Source organism: Rhinatrema bivittatum, chromosome 1 (assembly GCF_901001135.1).
Source record: "Rhinatrema bivittatum chromosome 1, aRhiBiv1.1, whole genome shotgun sequence".
Classification (NCBI taxonomy): Eukaryota; Metazoa; Chordata; class Amphibia; order Gymnophiona; family Rhinatrematidae; genus Rhinatrema; species Rhinatrema bivittatum.
The window spans coordinates 763,188,502-763,211,617 of record NC_042615.1 but is presented as its reverse complement, the minus strand read 5'-3'; the positions used below and the strand labels follow the sequence as shown (position 1 = coordinate 763,211,617).

Genomic DNA, 23,116 nt, shown 5'->3' with positions numbered 1-23,116 from the left:
CCGTGAGTTATTGGGGTCGAGAAGCGCGGAGCCCAGCTACCACACGTCTGTCTGCATCGGCTGGCAACAGTGCCCCCTGGCCCTCCCGTTTTGATGTTGAAAGACTTATTTTCTGCCAAGTTTTGCTGCTTAGTACAGAAATTTTCTGTTTAATAAAGAATTTCTCTCTTAGAGGGCAGTTATGGGATTCCCTTCCTTGTCTTGTTTGGTTCTTGACAAAGTTTATAGTTCAGGGGTATCCAACCTTTAGTTCCCTATGTCTGTGGGAAGGGGTTTTAAAGTATCTTGGCTTGGGTAACATAGAAATGATGGCAGAAGAAGACCAAACGGCCCATCCAGTCTGCCCAGCAAGCTTTCACACTTATTTTTCTCATACTTATCTGTTACTCTGACTGCTGAGATTGGTAACTTTTTGATTCTAATTTCCTTCCACCCCCGCCATTGATGTAGAGAGCAGTGCTGGAGCTGCATCAAAGTGAAGTATCAAGCCTAATTGGTTAGGGGTAGTAACCGGCGCAATAAGCAAGCTACTCCTAGGTTTATTTGTTTATCCAGCCTGTGCAATTTAGTCCTTGTTGGTACAGGTCAATACTGAGGTCCTGCAAGTGGCACTCTCAGTTAAGTATCAGTGCCTCAAAATTTTGTTCTGACTCCAACTGCTGGAAGGGATGAATACCCACTGGTCTGGACGGATCTGTGGTATTATAGGAACAAAAATTGGTTCTTACCTGATAATCTTCCTTTCTCCATCAACAAGCAGGTATTAATTAGGCATTATGCATGGGTGACATCCAATGTCAACACAACTCCAGCTCTTTGAGCTCAGTAAAGACAGCACATGCACGAGTGTGAAGTCCTCTATCTTGTGAAACCTTTAGTCTTTCTTCAACTGAGCTACTGTACAAATGTGGCTCAGTTTCTCTCTTGAATTTTTTTGTAACTCAAAGTCTCACGCACCTTATTGTTTTCAAGAGTTTTTTTTCTGATGCTGCCTCAGCAGGCCCTCAAACAGAATTAAGTTCTTTAAAAAAAAAAAAAAATTTCAAAAATTCAAAAGATGTCAAAAAGCACAGACAAGCTGAAGACTAAAAGCTTGAAGTAAACTAGTGTTAAGATCTGCATTTGTGGGTGCTGAATGTCTATCATGGATACATGCTGTGTACTATCAGTGTTTGGGCCTGGACCAATGCTCCTCCAAAGCTATAGCTGTGGTCATATGACCCCAGAGTGCAGCAGTACTGTGCCTGGAGGATGGGAGACCCTTAAGAAGATGCCAGCGTATAGGAGTCCCAAGCCTCACCATGAGGCTGAGCAGTGGAGGATCTCTTCAAGGAGCAAAGCGTCTTTGGGCTTCAAGTCAAGGCTTGAGGTCGTCCCCACCCCCCTCAATCCCACAAGCATGGGAAGGCTGCTCAACTGCAGCTTCCGGATCTGACTCAGGTCAGGGGTTGAATACAAGAACATACGAAGTTTCCATACTGGGTCAGGCTTGAGGATCCATTAAGCCAGCATCCTGTTTCCAACAGTGACCAATCCAAAATACAAGTATCTGGCAAGTAATCAAATGTTAAATAAATGCCATGCTACTGATGCCAGTAATAAGCAGTGGCTGTTCCCTAAGTCAACTTGATTTAATAGAAGTTTATGGACTTCTCCAGGAACTTGTCCAAAACCTTTTTAAACCCAGCCACACTAAACACTTTTACCAGAGTTAGAGACAGAGGGGTTTCAGGAATTCCTTCGGTCTCCGTTCTCAGCAAGCCATGCCAATGTTCGTTCCTGCTTCTGTTGGGGTTGGAGAACTGGGCAACCTGGCAGGTTGTCGGCCCCCGATGGGCTAGGCCTGCACAGGATTTTTTCTTGCCCACCACGTGGTACGCCACAGCGGCTGTTTTCGCTCACTCTTGTGCATGTTCTGCTGCACTCTATAGGCCATCGGTGTGCACTGTGTTGGCTCTGTCCATGCGTCATTTGGTTTTTGGGTCGCTTTTTACACACACAAACTTTATGTGCTTAATTTGGCATACAGATTGTGCGTGCACCTTGCCGCACTTTCTTCTAGGCATTTCATTTTTTAGCGCGAGCCATTCCAAAGCATGTTTATTGCAGCAATGGCACCAGTAAGCAAGAACCCTAAGCGTCTTCCTGTTTGTATTGCCTGTCATGTTAGAGCTTCTCAGCCTGATCTAGTTTCTAACTTGTGTTAATGCTGCTCAGACACTCAGGGAGAGTTGTGTTCCTCGGATTTTGCTATACCTGGCTCTTCCCATTCTGATGATGGGTTGGTCATGGCCTTGACTGGAAGGACACCAGATCTTAGTTCTCTCTTGACTGGCGCCTCCACTGGCGAGGGCAGTGCTGTGGGACCAGCTATAGTTCCTTTTGGGCTTGGTCTGGACCCGGCTACGTTTTTCTTGGGTGGAATTTTTTCAAGGCTTATAAGCCTTTCTTCAGGCGCAATCCTATGCTTCCCCCATTTCTGTCCTGTCAGACCCTCAGCCGGTGGCTCCTCCCTCTTCTAGTCTTGGGGCTCCTCCCTCTTCTAGGATCACCTTTGCTCCCTGCGAATGTTCCTGCCAGGAATCTGGATGGCACTGATGAGGTTGATCCTGATTCCCTGGAAGATGAGGGAAATTCCTCCAGGGCTGGAACTGTATCGAACCATGTTGCGGTTCTTTCATAGAAATTGGGAGCAAGTTGGAGAAACTGGCCAGTAAGTGGGGCAAGTCTCCAGTGCCTTGATTGCTGGAGGACAAGAAACAGTTACAGCACCCCTTTGGTATAAGGGGTCATTTCAGGTGTTCCAGGCATTTTCGTCCCTTACAGAGGGACGACCTTTCAGTGGACTCAGCCTTTCGGTAGATCTCAATCCTTGCATCCCCGGCAGCCCAAGAGAGGTGTGCCTGGGTGGTGGACCTTTCCAAGCGTCCCAGTGAAGGTTTGCCGACCCACCTTCCGGAACAGGAAATAGGGGTCTCTCTCGCTCTCATATCATTGGGTCCTGGAAGTGATACATGAAGGGTATGCACTGGAATTTCGCACTATTCCTCGGGACATGTTGGAGGTGTCCCCTTTCCCACTCCCTGCATAAGAAGTAGGCAGTGAAGTTCATGCTTCTAAGACTCCTCAGACTGTGGTTCTGGTGCACGCGTCTTAAGAAAGTATGTGTTGATATTCCATTTCTAACTTCCTTGAAATCTGTCAGAAGCTTACCTTCAGATTCCCATCCGATTGGAACCAACGCTTTCTACGCTTTGCAGTGTTGGAGCACCGTTATCAGTTTTGGGTGCTGTCTTTAGGTCTAACCAATGCTCCTAGAACATTTTCCAAGATTATGGTGGTGGTAGTGGCAGCCTTGCGAAAAGAAGGAATCCTGGTGCACCCGCATTTAGACAACTGGCTGATTAGAGCCAAGTTTCAGGACGAGAGCTGCCTGGTGAAACACAAGGTGATCTCATTATTGCAGGAGCTCAGTTGGGCGGTGAACCTAACCAAGAGCAATCTTCAACCATCCCAGGTGTTGGAGTATCTGGGGGTCCGGTTCGACACGAGACAGGACAGAATTTTTGTACCGGAAGTTCGGATCCAGAGAGTGATGTCCCAAGGGCATCAGTTGATGAGCACTGTGGGCAAGGACACATATGCGTCCTCTTCAGCACTCTCTGCTAATCTCGTTGAAACCCACAGTCTCAGGATTATGAGGTTCGGCTCCACTTGCCAATGGAAATCTGCCCCCGCCTCTGGTGGTGGTTGCAGGAGGATCATCTGAGAAAGGAGCTCCCTTGTCTCTGGCCTGGTTGGTACTTACGACAGATGCGAGTCTCCATGCTTGGGGGGGGGGGGCTCACTGTCTAGAGTTTACTGCCCAGGTGCGCTGGAATGCCGAAGATTCCCGCTGGAGGCATGCTTGCAGTTCAGCCATAGGCTGTGGAATCAAGCAGTTCGCGTGATGTTGGACAACGTGACGACAGTGGCCTATATCAAGTGCCAGGGTGGAACCAAGAACCAGCAAGTGTCTCAGGAAATAGACCAGCTGATGTAATGGGTGGAAGGTCATCTGCTGATTATTTTGGCCTCTCACATTGCAGGAAAAGACAACGAAAGAGTGAAGACTCAGCAGGGAGAGTCTGGACCCAGGAGAGTGAGTGTTGGTAGCTGAGGCGTTTCATGTGATTGTGGATCGCTGGGGCCTTCCGTTCCTAGACCCTGCAGGTAACTTCTCGAAATGCAAAGGTTCCTCACTTCTACAGTTGCAGGAGAGAGCAGTGGTCTCTGGGAATAAGCCACTCTCATACAGGCTGGCCGGAAGACAGATTGATTTATGCCTTTCTTCCATAGCCCTTGCTGAGCAGGATAATTTGCAAGATCGAAGGCCACAGGGGGCTAATACTCTTGGTGGCGCCAGACTAGCCCAGGTGTCCATGGTATGCGGATTTGCGACGACTCCTGGTGGAGGTCCCCCTTCATCTTCTGCCGCACATGGATCTGTTTAAGCAGGGACCGGTTCTTCACGAAAATCCAACTCTATTCTGTCTTGCGCTTTGGCCATGAGAGGGCTCGCCTGTTAAAGCATGGTTATTCTTCTGCGTTGATGCCACCTTACTCTGCGCTTGCAAGTTCTCAGTTTCCTTGGCTTATGTCTGGGTTTGGAGAGTTTTTTTGAGGCCCTGTTTGAGGAGCAGGGTGTTCTTCCTCGTTCAGTTAAGATCCCTCTCATTCTGAATTTTTTGCAGGATGAGAACATAAGAACATAAGAAAATGCCATACTGGGTCAGACCAAGGGTCCATCAAGCCCAGCATCCTGTTTCCAACAGTGGCCAATCCAGGCCATAAGAACCTGGCAAGTACCCAAAAACTAAGTCTATTCCATGTAACCATTGCTAATGGTAGTGGCTATTCTCTAAGTGAACTTAATAGCAGGTAATGGACTTCTCCTCCAAGAACTTATCCAATCCTTTTTTAAACACAGCTATACTAACTGCACTAACCACATTCTCTGGCAACAAATTCCAGAGTTTAATTGTGCGTTGAGTAAAAAAGAACTTTCTCCGATTAGTTTTAAATGTGCCCCATGCTAACTTCATGGAGTGCCCCCTAGTCTTTCTACTATCCGAAAGAGTAAATAACCGATTCACATCTACCCGTTCTAGACCTCTCATGATTTTAAACACCTCTATCATATCCCCCCTCAGTCGTCTCTTCTCCAAGCTGAAAAGTCCTAACCTCTTTAGTCTTTCCTCATAGGGGAGTTGTTCCATTCCCCTTATCATTTTGGTAGCCCTTCTCTGTACCTTCTCCATCACAATTATATATTATATGGTTTGAATAAAGCTTGACCCTTAATTCCTTAGAGGTGCAGGTTGCAGCTCTTGCCTGTTTCAGAGGCCTGGTGAATGGTGTTTCCTTGTCGTCTCATCCTGATGTGGCCCTTTTTTGAAGGGAGTGAAGCACCTTAGGCCTCTCTTATGGTTACCAGTTCTATTGTGGAGTCTTAATTTGGTGCTGTACTTTTGGCAGGCCCTACGTTCAGACCACTGCCTAGCCTTTCCTTACGGTTGTTGATGTTGAGACTGTTTCCGGTGGCTATATGTTCTACGTGTTGGATTTCTGAGCTGCAGGCATTGTCTTGCTGGGAGCTGTTCCTTCAAGTGACTCCAGGGGCATTACAGCTGCGTCCTGTTCACCTTCTTGCCCAAGATAGTCTCAGACTTTCATTTGAATCAGTCCATCTCCTTGCGATTCCTGGATAAGGTCAGGGATGCGGAGGAGATTCACCTTTTGTGATCTTTGGATGTTAAGCGTCTCAGAGTCTTTTCAAAAGACTGATCGCCTGTTTGTTCTCCATGGGAATAAGCAGGGCGCTCCAGCTTTGCAGGCTAAGGATTAAGGACGTGGTCACGGCCGCGTATGTGGATACTGGAAAGCCATTGCTTACTCAGATTAGGGCTTATTCCACAAGGGCTCAGGCAGTGTCATGGGCGGAGGTTAGTCTGTAGTCTCCTGTTGATAGCTGCGACCTAGTCCTCCTTACACACTTTTTTTCCAGGTTTTATCATCTGGATGTGCAGGCCTGAAAGGATGCAGCCTTTCTACTGGACCGCAGGCAGCCTCCCACCCTGGTGGGGAGTAGCTTTGGAACTTCCCACTGGTCCCGAGTCCATCTGTCTACACACTAGGAGGAAATGGAGATATTACTTACCTGATCATTTTATTTTCCTTAGTATAGACAGAGGGACTCATCTTCCCGCCCTTGGTTAACGCATGAGTGTTCAACAGTCCTCCTGTGGGGCTCTGGGTTCCAAGGGATAACTGGTAAGTGTTTATCAGTCCCTTGTTGGGGGTACCTAGAATCTTACGTGAGTTCAGTGTTTATAGTTGGTTGAATACAGTTTTGGTTATCTGTTTTCCATCATGTTTTTAATAATTTTTTTGCTAGTCTGTTCACAGTTGTTTTTGAAGCGAATACTGGGGTCACAGCAGGGTTATGTATACTGTGACATCAGCTTGCTCTGTCTCCATCTGCTGGCAGGGGAGCATAGACCCACTGGTCCTGAGTCCATCTTTCTACACTAAGGAAAATTAAATTATCAGGTAAGTAATTTCTCCATTTTTTGAGATGCGGTGACCAGATTTGCACACAATACTCAAGATACATTCTCACTATGGAACGATACATTCTGTGTTTTATTAACCATTCCTTTCCTAACAATTCCTAAAATTATTTGCTTTTTGAATGCTGCAGCACATTGAGCCAATGATTTCAATGATTATGATGCTTAGATCTCTCTCCTGGGTGATAACGTCTAATATGGAACCTAATATCGTGTAGCTACAGTGTGGGTTATTTTTCCCTATGTGTATCACTTTGCACTTGGCCACATTAAATTTCATCTGCCATTTGGAGGTCCTCCTGCAATTTATCATAATCTGCTGAATAATTTTGGGTTATTTGTAGATTTGATCACCTCAGTTCTTGCCTTTTCCAGATCTTTTAAAATTGTATTAAAAAGCAGCAGTCAGAGTACAGATCCCTGAGGCACTCCACTGTTTACTTCTCTCCACTGAGAAAACTGACCATCTTACTCTGTTTCCTATCTTTTAACTAGTTTGCAATCTATAGAAGGACATTGCCTGCTATCCCATGACTTTTTTTTTTTATTTTCTTAGGAGTCTCTCATGGGGGATTTTGTCAAACATTTTCTGAAAATCCAAATACACTGCATCTACCATCTTATCTTTATTCACATATGTATTTATCCCTTCAAAAAAAAGTAGCAGATTTGTGAGGCAAGACTTCCCTTGGTTGAATCCATGCTGGCTGTATCCCATCAAACCATGACTATCTCTGTTCTGTGGTTTTGTTCTATAGAATTCTGTGGCACTAAAGGAGGTACTTAGAGTAAAGTGCTTAACCAGAATGGGGGACCCTCTTAAGGTCCACACCCCCCTCCCCCCTTTGAAGCAAAATAGGTTATTGGTGCAGTGCTCTGCTGGATCAGACCCTTCCTCAATACTGAGGTTGGATTTAGCCTCATTGGCTCAAGTACTGTCTTTGTTCATGGCACCAAGCCATCTGTTTTATCCAATCCAGGGCCAACTAGGGCACTGTATCATTGGCACACAGCTTGCATTCCAAGGTGAGGTCAACACATTTGGCATGGCAGATTGTGGCGCCATCAGTGATGTTGGAACAGAGCACTTTGCCACGTATGTTGCAGAGTCTCCCAATGGATGTCATGGTGCAGATAGTGCCAGTAGCTCCATCTACGGAGTGAGATACTAGTTGACTGGAATTATTGCACAGACTTTTCACCTAGTTGGGGCTGGGTTGTCTAAGTAAGTGCTTCTACGTCTGCAGTGCAACTCTTTTTAGCTTGCAACTCCCTATGCATAATGGTTAATTCATATGTTTGTCAGCTGAGAAAGCAGGTTTGCTTACCTATAGATAGCAAGATGAATTAGCCATTCTTCATACTTGCTCATTTCCCTGGAGAACAGACTACCTCGCTAAAACTTAAGCTCTGGAAGAGACTGAGGAGGTCACAAGGCAGCATGCATGCATCGGAGCTCTTGTACATGCTCAGTACTGAACTCTGAGAGCTGGGTTCATGACTACCATTGGATGACATTACCCATGTGTAATAGTTAGTTCATCGCACTGTTTACGGAGAACCCTATGTACAGGTAAGCAAACCTACTATCCTGCTAGAAGATTGTTTTCTAATATTGGACAAAATTCCATATATAGCAATATCTGATGTTTTATATAAAATTTGTAAGTTTATATACAGTTCAGGATGGCATGAGTAAAAATCTTTTTGTCTGAAAGTTGTGCTATGTCGCTGTTGTACTTTAATTTCAGAATATATGTTAGTGTTTTGTCGGGTTTTTTTGCCACTTATTCTCAGTGATATAAAGGTTTCTTTCTGGTGGCTGACTAGCCAATTCCCCTTTAAACCCCTGAAGTTAAGAAAAAAAAAATCCATGAAAATTTAGTCAAACAGCAGATACTGGTATGTGAAGTTTTTGGGGGAGGAGAAGCAAAGCGAAAATACAAGATAGCACACATGCATCAACTTTCCATTTTTTACTTGTGCACAAAATGTGAAAATATAACAGTGTATCAAGCTGCTAGGATTTGAAATTGGACAGAATACAGTTTGCAAAAATGGGTGACTAAACATTTTTGTGCAAGTTTTGTTACTCAATTTTTTCTTCGGTGGTATTCTTTTTATTCCATACTACTACTTCAAGTTGGTTATGGGTAACAAAAGGCTTTTGTGAATAAGCTATATTATACTTATATTCAGAGAATATAATTTGTGACTGGATAATTAATCTACTGTTCACATAAGATATGCACAACTCTCTTCAGGGGCAACAAACACGTCTGATTTTCTTTGTAATAAAGCTTTGCAAAACAACCTGGCTCTCAGATAGGTCTGATGAATACTCATAGTGGATACCAGGCCTATTTTCTAACCTCTAGCACCAGAGTCGTATCCTTCTGAAAAATGACAACTGGCAATAGTACTAAGCTTATTCAAAACAAACTGAGGCCCAACACTGCATTTTGCTATGGAAGAAAATAACCTGTGTTAAGGTTTTAATTGTCCTTTTTTAAAGATTTGGTACTCTGTGCCCTCAAGGAGCACTTCAATCTTGCCAACCTTGTAAGTCAGCTAGGATGGAACACCTCTTTGAGGAATACATTTTACACAAAATGCTGGAGGACAAATTCAAAATGTTGAAATGGCTAGGGTTTTATTCTAAAAATGCACACACATGTCATTTGCTTCCAGCCCCAGATTTGGAAGTTGGTACTGTGTTTAGACTACAGGAGACTCTAACCAATGGCTCAACAACCACACACCCCAACCTCCTGACAGAGCACATCATGAACACAAAAAGGCCAGGTGGAGAACAGAGGGGGAGAGCCTGTGAATGAGCTCTCTAAGGGTTTGCAAACACCTTGCTGATCGGACTAATATGTGGGGTGGGGAGAGATGGTGATAGGATTCTTTTATAAATTCTATCTTTGTGTGGGTAGATTTTAGTTCTGTAGACCTTTAAGGGAATGTGTCTTACTGTTTCAAATCAGCAGTGTGGAAATACATCTTTAAAGTGGAAGAGGTTGTGTTGCATAAGATTTCTTGATATGAAATTATAACTGCAGTTTTACATTTATAAAGTGCATCCTTTAAAATATGAACTAGTGTAAACACGGTATCTAAGGTTTTGGAAAAGTATAACTGACTGTATTCAATAACTGATTTTCAACAGTTTATATTTGTGGTTTCTTTCAGAGAAAATGGTGATGTTAAATTTCTGACCAAAGGAGATAATAATGAGGTTGATGATCGAGGCTTGTACAAAGAAGGTCAAAATTGGCTAGAAAAAAAGGATGTTGTAGGGAGAGCCAGAGGGTAGGAATGCACAAAATTCATTTTCTGTGTTTATTTTTCTTGTGTAGTAAATATAACTTACAAGAAGGATATTTGTAAGTTGGTTGTTTTGGGTTTTTTTTGTTTGTTTTTTATGTCAGAGGTGTTGGGGGAGGGAAGAGGATACCAAGAAGGTGAATGGGATGGGGATGATTTTGCCATGGGAGGAGGGAAGGTGGTGGTGTGCCGTGATAAAGGGAATCCTGTGCTGGATGTGTTTAACATGAAAACGGTTAGGAACAAATGGTTTAATGGATTCACACAACCTTCCCACCTCTGCTTGTGAAGCTGCACACTCTATTCTTTCTTTAAAATTTGGAATTTAAGCAACTTCTGGCAGTTCATAACTGCCTAGCTCCTTGGCCAGTTCAAAGGCTTCGAGTTTCCAAACTGGCCGCTTGGGATAATCCTTTGAGGCATCGCAAACGATTACGTGATCCATCTGTGTGAATCCATTGACCTTCTGTTAGTAGACACCAAAATGTCACTTTCTACCCTATATCCCTTTCATGTATCTTGAAGAGAGTTCCTTTGTTGCTCATCTTCCAGCATTAACATTTTACAAATTTAATCAGCACTCCTCTCTCTCTCTCTCTAAACTCCTTTCTTTTCCAGTTCCTTCATTACTTCTGTAACTAAAGACTCCTCCTTCCTCCTCTCCTGCCACTTTGTTCCCTTTATACCATTGCCTCCCATGTTTTTGTCCTCTTAGCCACTGCTTGCTCCATTTTCTCCCATTTTTTTAGTCTTTCCATTTTCTTGAGCCTGTCATGATCTGCTGCCCTTATATTAACCAAAACTGAATATATATGATGTGTGTTCAAACATGATCTGCTGCCCAACATGTCCTTATCAATCAAGTCTTTACAAAGTATTCCCTTGACCATTGCTGCCTTTCCAGCTACTGCTCACTGTCTCTTCCCACTTATGTCTGGTGCTCACTCCAAATCCCTGACCCCTATAGCAGTAACCTAGAGGCTCTGCTTATAATTAATCTGCATTTCCTTTAATAAATTATATTTTAAATTTATCTGATTTCAGCTGAATTTTTGTGTTTTCTATTTGCTCGTCCTATTTAGGTTTTTACCTTATGTTGGGATGGTTACTATTGTGATGAATGATTATCCAAAGTTTAAGGTAAGTAGTAACTTATTTTCAAAATGGTAGCCTTGGTAGTCTGTGATAGCAAAAACACAAAGGCTGGTGGCACCCTACAGACTAAGGGGTCGATGCAAAAAAAAGAATGCTGAAAGAGGGCGCTGAGTATTTAGCGCCCGCTTTCCTAGCACGCCCCCCGGCACCTCTCCTGGGGGCGCCATGCAGCGGGAGCCCGCAAGCAGTCTGCTGTCAGCAGCCATCCACTGGTTAGGAAAATAGACATTGACTTTATTGGCGTCTGTTTTCCTAATCGGTACGCAGCCACAGGTTTGGGTTTCTGCTTTTCTGTACAACATTTGGGAGTACTCAGAAATTAACGCCTGCCTAGAGCAAAACTGCGTTTTAGACGCACATTTTTTTTGCATTTCGTGTGATTAACTAATAGCCTCAACAACATGCATTTGCAAGTGATGAGCACTATTAGTTTTACTGTGGGTTGGACAAGCATTGTGGAGGCACTAATCCCCTTATTTCATAAGAGGATTAGGTAACCCACATCCAACTGTGGGTTAAACAGTGCGCTCGGCCCCTAACAGATTTGAGACATAACCTTTCAAAAGTTCACTTTGTCAAATGCAAGATGTGTATATATTTTTTTGATATACATATTTAGTCATTCAGGCTTTTGTATTAAGTTATTAAATAAAGTAAGCATTATGATTACTATCCATTTGGGTTTTTTTAGATAATTGAAGGTGTTTGCATGCAATCATATGACTTTGAAACCTTGAATATGAAATTCTCATTTTCATGAGAGATCTTTACTGATAAATAGTGTTCAGTATCTTCAGTTTTTACTTAATTTCACTGATAAATTAAGGCTTTTCATTAGACATTCATTTGTTTATTATTTAAACCTGTTTTTTCTTTTTAGTTCAATATTTATGAATTACCTTTGCATAAGTACTGATTCTGAGGTAGCTATAAAATGGAAATCTTATTACAGACATGTGCTGGAGCTCCTCAGGAACTCAGACTATGTTAATATCATGTTATGATTAGTTCACATAAGGAGATACTTTCCAGCTAAAACTTCTGTTTGATATGGTGCAAAATCCATTTGTCCACAGAAGAAGAAAGTTAGGGTAGGCCCAAATCAAGCCTTCTACATCCCAGGGCCCAGGTCAGAGACTCTCGATCCCATCTCAGACACAATAGTCGAGTGGACCATGTGTTTTTTGCACTTCATTCCCTTTTCTACCAGTGATTCATCCCACTTACTGGCCAGCTTTTCCAACTCGCTCCCAAACAAGAGTGAGCCTTTAAAGGGCATTTTTGTAAGATTAGCCTTGGAGGCTGCATCAACTGTCCAATTCCACAACCTGCGGAGGAGCCAGTCAAGAGAGTCCCAAGATCTGGCACACTTCCAGCTAAAACAGTAACCAGACCATCATCAGAAAGAGGATCCAGGTTTAGCAAAATCCAAGGAAGACAACTCTCCCTGACGTTGGGACGATGCCCAAAGCACAGAGACCGAAGGACGGTCTAAAAACCCCTTAACTGTCTCTGAAAGTAAAAGAACTTTTTTTTTAAAACTTACTGGAGCTCAGTGCTTACTGATTGAGTACGAGACTGTCTCCGACTGCAGGGGAGACATAAATATAGAGTCAGAGACAGATATAGATATATTCCTGCATGGATCCCAGCCTGCCAGTATTCTCAGTCTCCAGCAGATGGTGGACGTTCATCTCCCTGTGGAGATTGCTGTGAATTTTGAAAGGAGAATTTTATATTGAGAAAACGAAAGCCTCGCTCTCCTGCGGTGATACCTAAAGGTCCCTCCCCCAGTTGAGAATTCCTGAGGTGATTTCTGTCACCCCTCAGAGATGTGCCTTGGTCCAGTAGCCAGTTCCCAGCGTGGACTTAGCTGCTTGTTCAGCTGAAAGGCAGCAGGTGCAGAAGGCACAGCACGGCGGTGACGGCAGATGCCCTCTCCCCTGCAGTCGGAGACAGTCTCGTACTCAATCAGTAAGAACTCCGTATCCTCTGATACCAATAATAGTGTAAACTGTGTTGAAGCTGAAAGAAGACGTATATACAGAGACGTAAAAGGAGGCTTTTGTAGCATAGGGATTCCTCCTTCCAGTCTCCATGCTTGACTCGCTGTTCTGTGGGAGGTCGAGGGACGTGGGCAGCCTGGCGGATTGAGCAGTCTCTGTAGGCTAGGCCCTGCTGTGAGGCTTTTTCTCTGCACACTGCGTGGTAGGCTACAGTGGCGTTTCGCGCTTTTGTAAGGCTGCCCTCTACAGGCATGTCAGTTCGGTGCGTGCGACTAATTGTGCATCCAGTTTTTGGACGCTGAATCGGGCCTTGTATTCGGTGCGTCTAAGTTAAATGGCACCTTAAGTGGTCACACACTTACCTGTGCACACAAGTATTATTGTGCGCTTAAATTTTTACGGCACTTATTTTTGGGACGGCTATGCATTGGGCCACCTAGGTTTCAGACGCCAGGTTTTTTTCAATATTAAAAAAAAAAAAAAAGCTAGACGCACACCTCTGGCTGCCCCTCAAGCGCTCTGTCAGCCATAATGGTGCTTATGCCTAAGAAACTTAAGTGCCTTTCTGTTTGCACTGCCTGTCATATTCAGGCATCTCTGCCAGGAGAGTCTGCTAACTTGTGTCAGTGCTGTTTGGAGGTTTAGAGAGAATTATCCTCCTCTGATTTCACTAAGCCTGGTTCTTCCCAGCCTGAATATAGGCCTTGGGGCAAGATGGCTCAAGTGGGACATCTGAATTTGGAAGTCCCCTAACTTGTTCCTCAGCAGATGGAGTGTGCTGCTGGGATCAGAGGATTCTACTTTTTTCATGGGTAGAGCTTTTCCAGGGATTGCAATCCTTTATCTACTCATAGAGCAGATTCGTATGTAGGAATCCTTGCCAGGACCTACTGTTCAGCGTCTGATTACTCCTAGAGTGGCAGCAGGATTTCCCAGTGGAGGTCTGGATAGCACAGATGATGATGCTGATCCTGACTCTCTTGAGGATGGAAAAATTCCTCTAGGATTAGAACCGTATAGAACTATGCTATGGTTCTTTCATAGAGATGAACTGCCAGCTCTGATTTCCCAGACCTTGAAAATGTTCGAAGTTCCTGGGACAGACGCTATGTCTGAGCCAAAGTGATGGAGGCCATTCAAGAATGGATTAATCTTGAATGGGGCGCCCCAGAGGCTAATTTCAAAGGGGGTCTGGTTTTGGAAGGCCTGTACCCCCTGGATTCAAAGGTAAGAGAGCATTTACTTTTTCCGAAGGTAGCTGCACTTGTGTACAGCCTCCAAGCAGACCTCTATTCCCATGGAAGCTGGAGCAGCCTTGAAGGATGCGCATGATAGGATTAAGACTTTCCTTAAGCAAGCATTTGATGGCATGGCAATGACCTTGAAGATAGTTTCTTTTTTTTCCCTGGTGGCTCGCTCTTGTTTGCTTCTCTCCCAGGAGTTTGACTCTGGTGTGAACTCCAGGGCAGGTATGGAGCCAGCTGCTGCTTTTTTGGCAGATGTGGGCAGTGGTTTGGTCCGCTCTTCAGCCAGAGGAGTGGCTTCCATAGTAGTGGCTAGGCATCTGTTATGGCTGAGAAATTAGTCGGTCGAAACGACCTCCAAGGCTAATCTCACCAAATTGCCCTTTAAAGGCTCGCTCTTATTTGGGAGTGAGTTAGAGAAACTGGCCAGTAAGTAGGGTAAATGTCCAGTTCCTCGTTTGCCAAAGGATAAGAAGCAGACACCATGCCCTTTAAACATGAAAGGTTGTACTATAGGATCCAGGTGTTTTCGTCCCTATAGAGGAATGACCCTTCAGAGGACTCGACCTTTTAGTAGGTCTTGATCCTTTTGTCCTCAACAGCCAAGAAGGGGTATGGGTTTGGGTAGTAGAACCTTACGACCCTCCCAATGAAGTTTTGCTGACCCACCCCTGGAAACAGGAGATGGAAACTCACAAGGTGATCTCCCTGTTGCAAGAGCTAGGCTGGGTAGTGAACCTGGCCAAGAGCAGTCTTCAGCCTGCTCAGTCATTGGAATACACTGGGGTTCATTTTGATGACACAGCTATGTCTGCTGTCAAATATTCTGGGCCACCGTATGGTCTTAACTTCAATTACTTGGCTTAATGGCGGAGGCCCTGGAAGTGGTCCCATGGCTGAGGGTGCGTGTGCTTCCTGCTACTTTGGTGGAACCTGCAGTCTCAGGCGTGGACATTATTAAAATACCATCCTAGAAGCATAGTCCATATGTATTCCTCGCATTACGAAAGGTGGAAGGAAGATCAAGCGATTGCCAGCATGGCTAAAAAGTGAGGTGAAAGAGGCTATTTTAGCCAAAAGGATTAAGCATAAGCATCGGCAAGTTAAATGTAAGACATTGATAAGATAGGCTAAGAGAGAATTTTAAAAGAAGTTGGTCGTAGAGGCAAAAAAAACAAATTTTAAAAAATATATCTGAAGCAGAAAATCTGCGAGGGAGTCAGTTGGGTCATTAGATGATCGAGGGATTAAAAGGGCACTTAGGGAAGATAGGGCCATCGCAGAAAATTTAAACAATTTCTTTGCTTCAGTGTTTACTGAAGAGGATGTTGGGGAGATACTCATTCCAAAGACTGGTTTCAAGGGCAATAGTTCAGATGAACTGAACCAAATCATGGTGAATCTGGAAGATGTGGTAGGCCAGATTGACAAACTGAAGAGTGGTAAATCACCTGGACTGGATGGCATACACCCCAGGGTTCTGAAAGAACCAAAAAAAATGAAATTTCAGACATATTTCAGTTTGTAACCTACAATTAAAATCGTCCATTGTATCTGAAGATTGGAAGATGGCCAATTTAACCCCGATATTTAAAAAGGGCTCCGTGGTGAGCCGGGAAACTATAGACCAATGAGCCTGACTTCAGTACCAGGAAAATTCATGGAAAATGTTAAAGAATAAAATCAGAAAACATTTAGATAGACATGGTTTAATGGGACACAGCCAGCATGGAGTAGGATTAAATGGTCAGTTTTCACAGTGAAAAAAGGTAAACAATGGAGAGCCTCAGGGATCTGTATTTGGTCCAGTGCTTTTTAATATTTATAAATGATCTGGAAAGGGGTACGATGAGTGAGGTGATCAAATTTGTGGATGACACAAAATTATGCAGAGTAGTTAAATCTCAAGCGAATTGTGATAAACTGCATGAAGACCTTGCAAGATTGAAAGATTGGGCTTCCAAATAAGAGATGAAATATAATGTGGACAAGTGAAAAGTGATGCATATAGGGAAAAATAACCATTGCTGTAGTTACACGATGTTAGGTTCTATTTTAGGAGTTACCACCTGGGAAAGAGATCTAGGCGAAATAGTGGATAATACATTGAAACTGTCAGCAATTGAAATTGTCAGCAAAAAAGCAAACAATGTTAGGAATTTATTAAGAAGGGAATGGCAAATAAAACCATGGCTGTCATAATGCCTCTGTATCACTGCATCTTGAATACTGTGTGCAATTCTGATTGCCGCATCTCAAAAAAGATATAGTTCACTAGAAAAGGTGCAGAGAAGGGTGACCAAAATAAGTGGCATGGAACGGCTACCCTATGAGGTAAGACTAAGGAAGTTAGGGCTGTTCAGTTTGGAGAAGAGACAACTGAGGGGGGGATATGATAGAGATCTACAAAATCATGAAAGGACTTGATCAAGTTAATGTAAATCGGTTATTTACTCTCTCAGATAATAGGGGGCACTCCATGAAGTTAGCAAGAAGCTAATTTAAAACAAATTGAAGGCAATTCTTTTGCTCATCGCATAATTAAGCTCTGGAATTCATTGCCAGAGGATGTGGTTACAGCAATTAGTATAGCTGGGTTTAAAAAAGGTTTTGATAACTTCCTAGAGGAAAAATCTGTAAACTGCTATTAATTCGTAAGCAATAGTAGCTTGAGATTTATTTAATGTTTGGGTACTTGCCAGGTAATTGTCTTGGATTGGCCACTGTTGGAAGCAAGATACTGGGCTTGATGGACCCTTGGTCTGACCCAGCAAGGCTTTTCCTATGTTCTTATGGTTCCCAATCCTCAGGAAGATGTCCATCACAGAACCAATCAGGCTGGTGACTTCCCTAGATCTCAGCATGCAAGATCAGGGCAGATTGTGCAATTACGGCATCAGCTACCTGGTTCTCACTGCCTGGATATTGAGGTTGACTTTGTAATCACTTGATCTGTTAGAGCATGTGTCTCAAATTCTTTTAGCTTCAAGAAATAGGAAGTCCTGTAAACTTAAATGGAGGAGGTTTGCCTTGTGGTGTGAACAAAAGGCCCTAGATCCTTTCTTCTACTCCACACACAAACTGCTAAATTACCTTCTACAATTATCTGAGTCAGGTCTCAAGACCAACTCATTAAGTTCATATCTGTGCAGTTGGCACCTATCACTTGCATGTAGAAAGTAGACCCATTTCTGTACAGCCTTTGGTTGTCCAATTTATGCAGAGCCTGGGTTCCTCCAGCCATGTCTTGAGACCTCAGTATGGTTTTGTCCCAGCCATTGAAAATTCCCTTTGAGCCACTATACTTCTGTGATCTGAAGTACCTGACCTGGAAAGTTGTGTTGTAGTAGCAGTCATTTCAGCCCTCAGGTTCAGTAAGTTCCAGGCTCTAGTAAGTTATCCACCTTATACAAACATTCATCATGATAGGGTAGTTCTGTGCATCCATCCTAAGTTTCTGCTTAAGGTGGTATAAGAATTCCACTATAACCTGTTAGTTGTCCTTCCAACATTTTTTCCCAGGTATATGTCCTCCAAAGTGAACAAGCATTGCCCAGTTTGGTCTGCAAAAGAGCTTTGGCCTTCTACCTGGAGTGGACTGAAGCCCAGAGAAAGCTGACCCAGCCATTTGTTCCTTTTAACAGCAACAAACTGGGGATTGTCATTGCCAAACAGACTTTATCCAGTTGACTAGCAGATTGCATCTCCTTTTATCTCCAGGCAGGACTGACTCTGGTGGGCCATGTCAAGGCCAAGTCTTTACAGCACCTAAGATTGGTTTCCATTGAGATTTGCAAGACTGAGGTGGCGTTATTTCCATGGATTCTTATCTTGCTACTGTTTGTACAGAACTGACACGACAGTAGGTTTGACCAGTTTGTTCTGTGGAATTTGAGGTATAGGATCCAACTCCATTCCTTCCTAGGGCCCATTCTTTTGTTCCAGGCTTTCAGTCATAAATAAGTTATAAAATTGAAAAAAGGCTTGATGCCAACAAAAATAGTTTGTTATTCCTGTTGGCTCTTGTTCCCCTTTTTTCATTCAGGGCAGTCTGTAGCTAGGGATTCCCCACATGTGAGGACTGCCATCTTGCTTGTCAGAGAAAACAGAGTTGCTTACTTGTAATAAGTGTTCTCCTAGGACAGCAGGATGCCAGTCCTCGTGAATCCCTCCCACCTCTCCATGGAGTTGGCTTTTCCTTTGTCGCTAAAGAACAAGACTGAAGGGACCCCTGCATGAACTCAGGGTATAGTGGCATATTGGGCACGTTCAGTAAGGCAGAGTTGGAGTTCTAGAAACTTTGACAAAACTTCCAAGCTAGGCTTCATTGATTTTATTATCCATGTGTGAGGACTGACTTCCTGTTGTCCTTGGAGAGCAACTGTTAAAGGTAAGCAATTCTGTTTTCTTGCATTTTAAATTTGTTACTGAATTTTGACCCAACTCGGTACAAAATTATTTTTGTGTAGCAGTCGATGTTACTATAAAAAAAAAAAAAAAAAGTGTAAAATATTTCCTGTTGGAAGGTGTTTCATATTCATTTAAGCAAAATATTATTTAGTTGTCTCTTGTTTCAATCATGTGGTTTAGATGTTTTTAAGTGGGGACATGTCTGCTAATGTTTCTGCTTTTTTCACAGTATGCTGTTCTTGCAATAATGGGTGCTTTTGTACTACTGAAACGAGAATCATGAAACAAGAAGAAATACCAGAGACTGGACTGAAATGAATTTTATTGAAACAGCTAATATATTTGACATTGCTTCCTTAATAAATAAGTTAACTGTTCTTTGCCAATAAGTGTTCCTTTGAAGTTAGAATGCAATATTTTGATATGTTTGGTTTTAACTTTTTCAGCTTTTTGTTACTTTTTTGGTTATTGCAAAGCTTCCCTTTGTAGCTTTGTGGAAGAGAGATTTGATCATTCCAAGCAGAAGTACTATTTAGATTCCATAAACTACCAGTTTGATTTTTCTTTTAAATAATTGTGTATGTTCTCATTGATCTTAATGTTTTTATTTTTTGGTTTTATATTTTATAGGAATAAAAGCTCTGTTAACTTTTTTTTATTTTTTTAAATGATAGTTGATTCCTTTAATAACAGCACCTGTACTGTTTGTCCATCCCTATATTCAGGAATCAGCTAGAAAGAAAACATGTTAGAGCTCTGACTGAAGTGTGCTGATCAGGAGAGAGGTCTGTAGCTGTAGATTCACAATGCAATGTACTTCAAATGGGTATGAGGTATTATCTGAACTAAAAGTCTTATTGCCATCAGCACCTTCAATTTATTTATAAAACAAATATATATAAATATACAGTTTAAATGACTTTGGTTTCAGTTTTAAAATAAAGAGAGGAGGATTTGTGTTTGGTGATATTTTAAACTTTTAGAAAACAAAATTGCTTTTTGAGTTTGTTCTAGATTCAGCAGCTAGCTAAAATTGCATTAGTTGCTCTTCAGTTGTTCATGCTGTATTTGCCCTTTAGACTTGTGATGCCTACCTAGGTTTCTAGTGAGGCTCAGTTCATCCAAATTTAATTTCAACCTCTGGAGAGCATTTGGTAGGGGAAGAGCCTGAATTGCAGTTATTGTTAAAAGCAGCTGTGTGAGATTCTTGAAAAAATATGCAGAAGTAGGAGGAACCTCCATCAAAAAGATACTCTGCTCTTCCCACAGACCTGTTTATAGGCTGATTTCATCCAATTAAATATGTGCTTTTTTTATATATCTCCTAAAGTTCTCAAAAGGTAACGCTAAACACAATCACTTATAATTGTCACCATTTGCCAACTCAATTGTATATTCACAATAATTTCTTAATGAAGTCCGACAAACGGATTAATTTGAGGGAAAACAGGACTGCATCAGCAAGAACTTCATTAAGAAATCATTTTGAATATACAATTGAGTTGGCAAATGGTGACAATTATGTGTTTAGCGTTACCTTTTGTGTTTATACTACCAAGATAAGACAGGTTCGCAACATTTTGCTCTTTGTGAGTTATAATTCCTAAAGTTCTCAGACATGAATATATTGACTTATGCTTAGGATCCCATTCATGCCAATGGGTCTGATTTTTACATTGTAAGAAATCTTTTCTTAGGTTTAAGGGAAAAATATGAAATTTTACTCAATCAAAATTTCATGTTTTGATTTTTTTTTTTTGTCAAAAAAAGCTCAATTTTTTTGACCACGCTTTACTATTTCTTGGTTTCCAAAGTTTATCCATGTGAAAGATGCTTATAAAAAAAAAAAAAAGTCAGTTCTGCTTTAGAATGTCATGATAGGAACTCTTTTTTAAAAAAAATATATATATTTGTTACCATAATGGCTAGAATAACATAACCAAATCCACAAAAGACGGAGCAGAGATAGCGCTCCAAATATGACAATATCAAACACCAAAGGAGTGTAAGGAATTTGAAGGTCCAAATTTTAAATTCATTCAAGAAAATTATTTAATTTATTTTCAAAGCGGCAACTCCATTGCTCACAAGTGAAACTGAACAAGTTCTCTTTCAGGGTCCCCCAACACGGACCCCATGTTTCGCCCGCAGGCTGCGTCGGGAGGGACAAAGTAATTTTAAGAAACTAAAACAAAAGAAACAACAATTATGTGTTTATCAAAACTTTAGACCAAAATAGGGTACAAAATATTAATGTTAGCACTGGGATCACATACCTTTAAATGCAAAGAGGAATTCTTACAGCTGACACAGAAGGAGAGCCGGAGGAATTGACAGAACACAGCGTTTAAAGAGTCTTGTTCTGGCACAAATTCTCTGACCAATCAGAACACAGGAAAAATAGCCATTCAAGGAATAGGTAAACAATACAGTAGCGGAAACTGGACATAAAGTAGGTAATCATATCAAATAAAATATTGCCACTCAATTTTGTTGTTTAGACTGTCTCCATCCCAAGGCTTTAATCTGAAAATCCACTTTTGTTCTTTACGGATAAGCATCTCAGAGAAATTACCACCCCGACATGGTGGAAGTAGCAAATCAATTACCAAAAACTTCAAATCGTTTTCTGAATGCCCAGCCGACTGCCAATGTATAACCAAGGGTGCCGTTTCACAGCCAGTGCGGATGTTAGAACAATGTTCTACAATTCGTGTCCTAACTTGTCTAGTCGTTTTGCCCACATAGTTTAGGGCAGGGGCAAAGGATCATGTAGACTACTCCCCGTGAGTGGCAACTGGTGGAAAATTTGAGGGAAAAATTTTTGAGTTATAGGGTGTTCAAAATTAGAGGTAGAAATTGCATGAGGGCAAACTGAACATTGTCCACATGGTTGGTGACCTGAAAAATTAACTGCTTCTAAAGACAAACCATCTTGAAAATGAGAATGAACCAAAATATTTCTTAGATTCTTCCCACGGCAAAAGGAGAAACGTAAGGGGCAATCAGACTGCTTTAAACACTGTGTTCTGTCAATTCCTCCCGCTCTCCTTGCTGTGTCAGCTGTAAGAATTCCTCTTTGCATTTAAAGGTATGTGATCCCGGCGCTAACATTAATATTTTGAACCCTATTTTGGTCTAAAGTTTTGATAAACACATAATTGTTGTTTCTTTTGTTTTAGTTTCTTAAAATTAATTTGTCCCTCCCGACGCAGCCTTCGGGCGAAACATGGGGTCCGTGTCGGGAGACCCTGAAAGAGAACTTGTTCAGTTTGACTTGTGAGCAATGGAGTTGCCGCTTTGAAAATAAATTAAATAATTTTCTTGAATGAATTTAAAATTTGGACCTTCAAATTCCTTGCACTCCTTTGGTGTTTGATATAGAATAACTTATAAAACATTCACACCCTCTTCTCCTATACTATACCTGTCTCTATTTTCATTGGCTCTCTTTCCCAGTCCACAACTCACACAATCCCACATCTGCTCTGCACAGTTTCAATATGAATACAAATCTTTGGGGTGTGTGACCCTTTAAAGGCTATGGGACAATAGTAATAACGATCCTGCAGGAATAGTGGAAGCAGGGTTCGTGTTGATGTGACTGAGCGGGCCAAGTATGATGGGTGGGAGCTGTGTCAGTGGCCCGAAATTACATGGGAGCAAACTTTGTCAGGCTAGCAGCCCATTGTGAATGTGTATTGTGATGCAGGGCTGCTTCAGCAGTCCAAGGTCAGTAAGTACCTTTAGCAATCGGGTGCAGCTGCTTGCATGCTCATGTTTTATGCAAGATAATGCTGTATGGTTGAGGTTGGTCTGGTGAGCTGAGTGGCTTGGGACCAGGACAATGTTTCATGGTTTGCCAAACAATGGTGTGGTTTCCATCTCTGCATTAATGGAGTGGTTCACAGGATGCGGTCATACCAGTACTCATGTTGGGGAGCTAAAGTGAGTTGTGTTCTGAGTTGTTCCAGGATGCAGGGAAATGTGTGTGCCAAGTTTGTGACGCAGTTGCCAGCAAAGAGCAAAGGGCCTGATTTTAAAAAGCATTTACATGCTTAAAATTGGGTTTTACACATGTAAATGCACTCTACTCAAGTAAGTGGGCTTTTGAACATTTCTACAATATATGCATTGAATTGTCCTTAGGATTTACCCACACATATGCACGTTACTCGAGGAAATAACTTTTGAAAAATTTTTAATAGTATGTTACATTTACACGTGTAACTCCTTTGCAATGCTGTGGCCCAACATGTTCAGTTTGGAGGTAAATTTCAAACTAGAACAGATGCTAGTTATACTGATGTAGTACAGGGAACACGTGTATATTTGAGGTATCTGGTAATAATACAACGCT

At 42.2% G+C, this 23,116-nt stretch overlaps 1 protein-coding gene across 1 annotated transcript in view; it reads left to right on the top strand.

Annotated features, from left to right (window-relative positions):
• The window catches only part of SEC11C (SEC11 homolog C, signal peptidase complex subunit), a 62,260-nt gene extending 42,851 nt beyond the window's left edge, over positions 1–19,409 (top strand). Inside the window, exons 4-6 of the mRNA XM_029579475.1 lie at positions 9,807–9,926; positions 11,024–11,081; positions 18,986–19,409. Coding sequence (XP_029435335.1) covers positions 9,807–9,926; positions 11,024–11,081; positions 18,986–19,039 — 232 coding nt within the window. The 3' untranslated portion in view covers positions 19,040–19,409. The remainder of the gene's footprint in view (positions 1–9,806; positions 9,927–11,023; positions 11,082–18,985) is intronic.
• Positions 19,410–23,116: the final 3,707 nt, after the last annotated feature.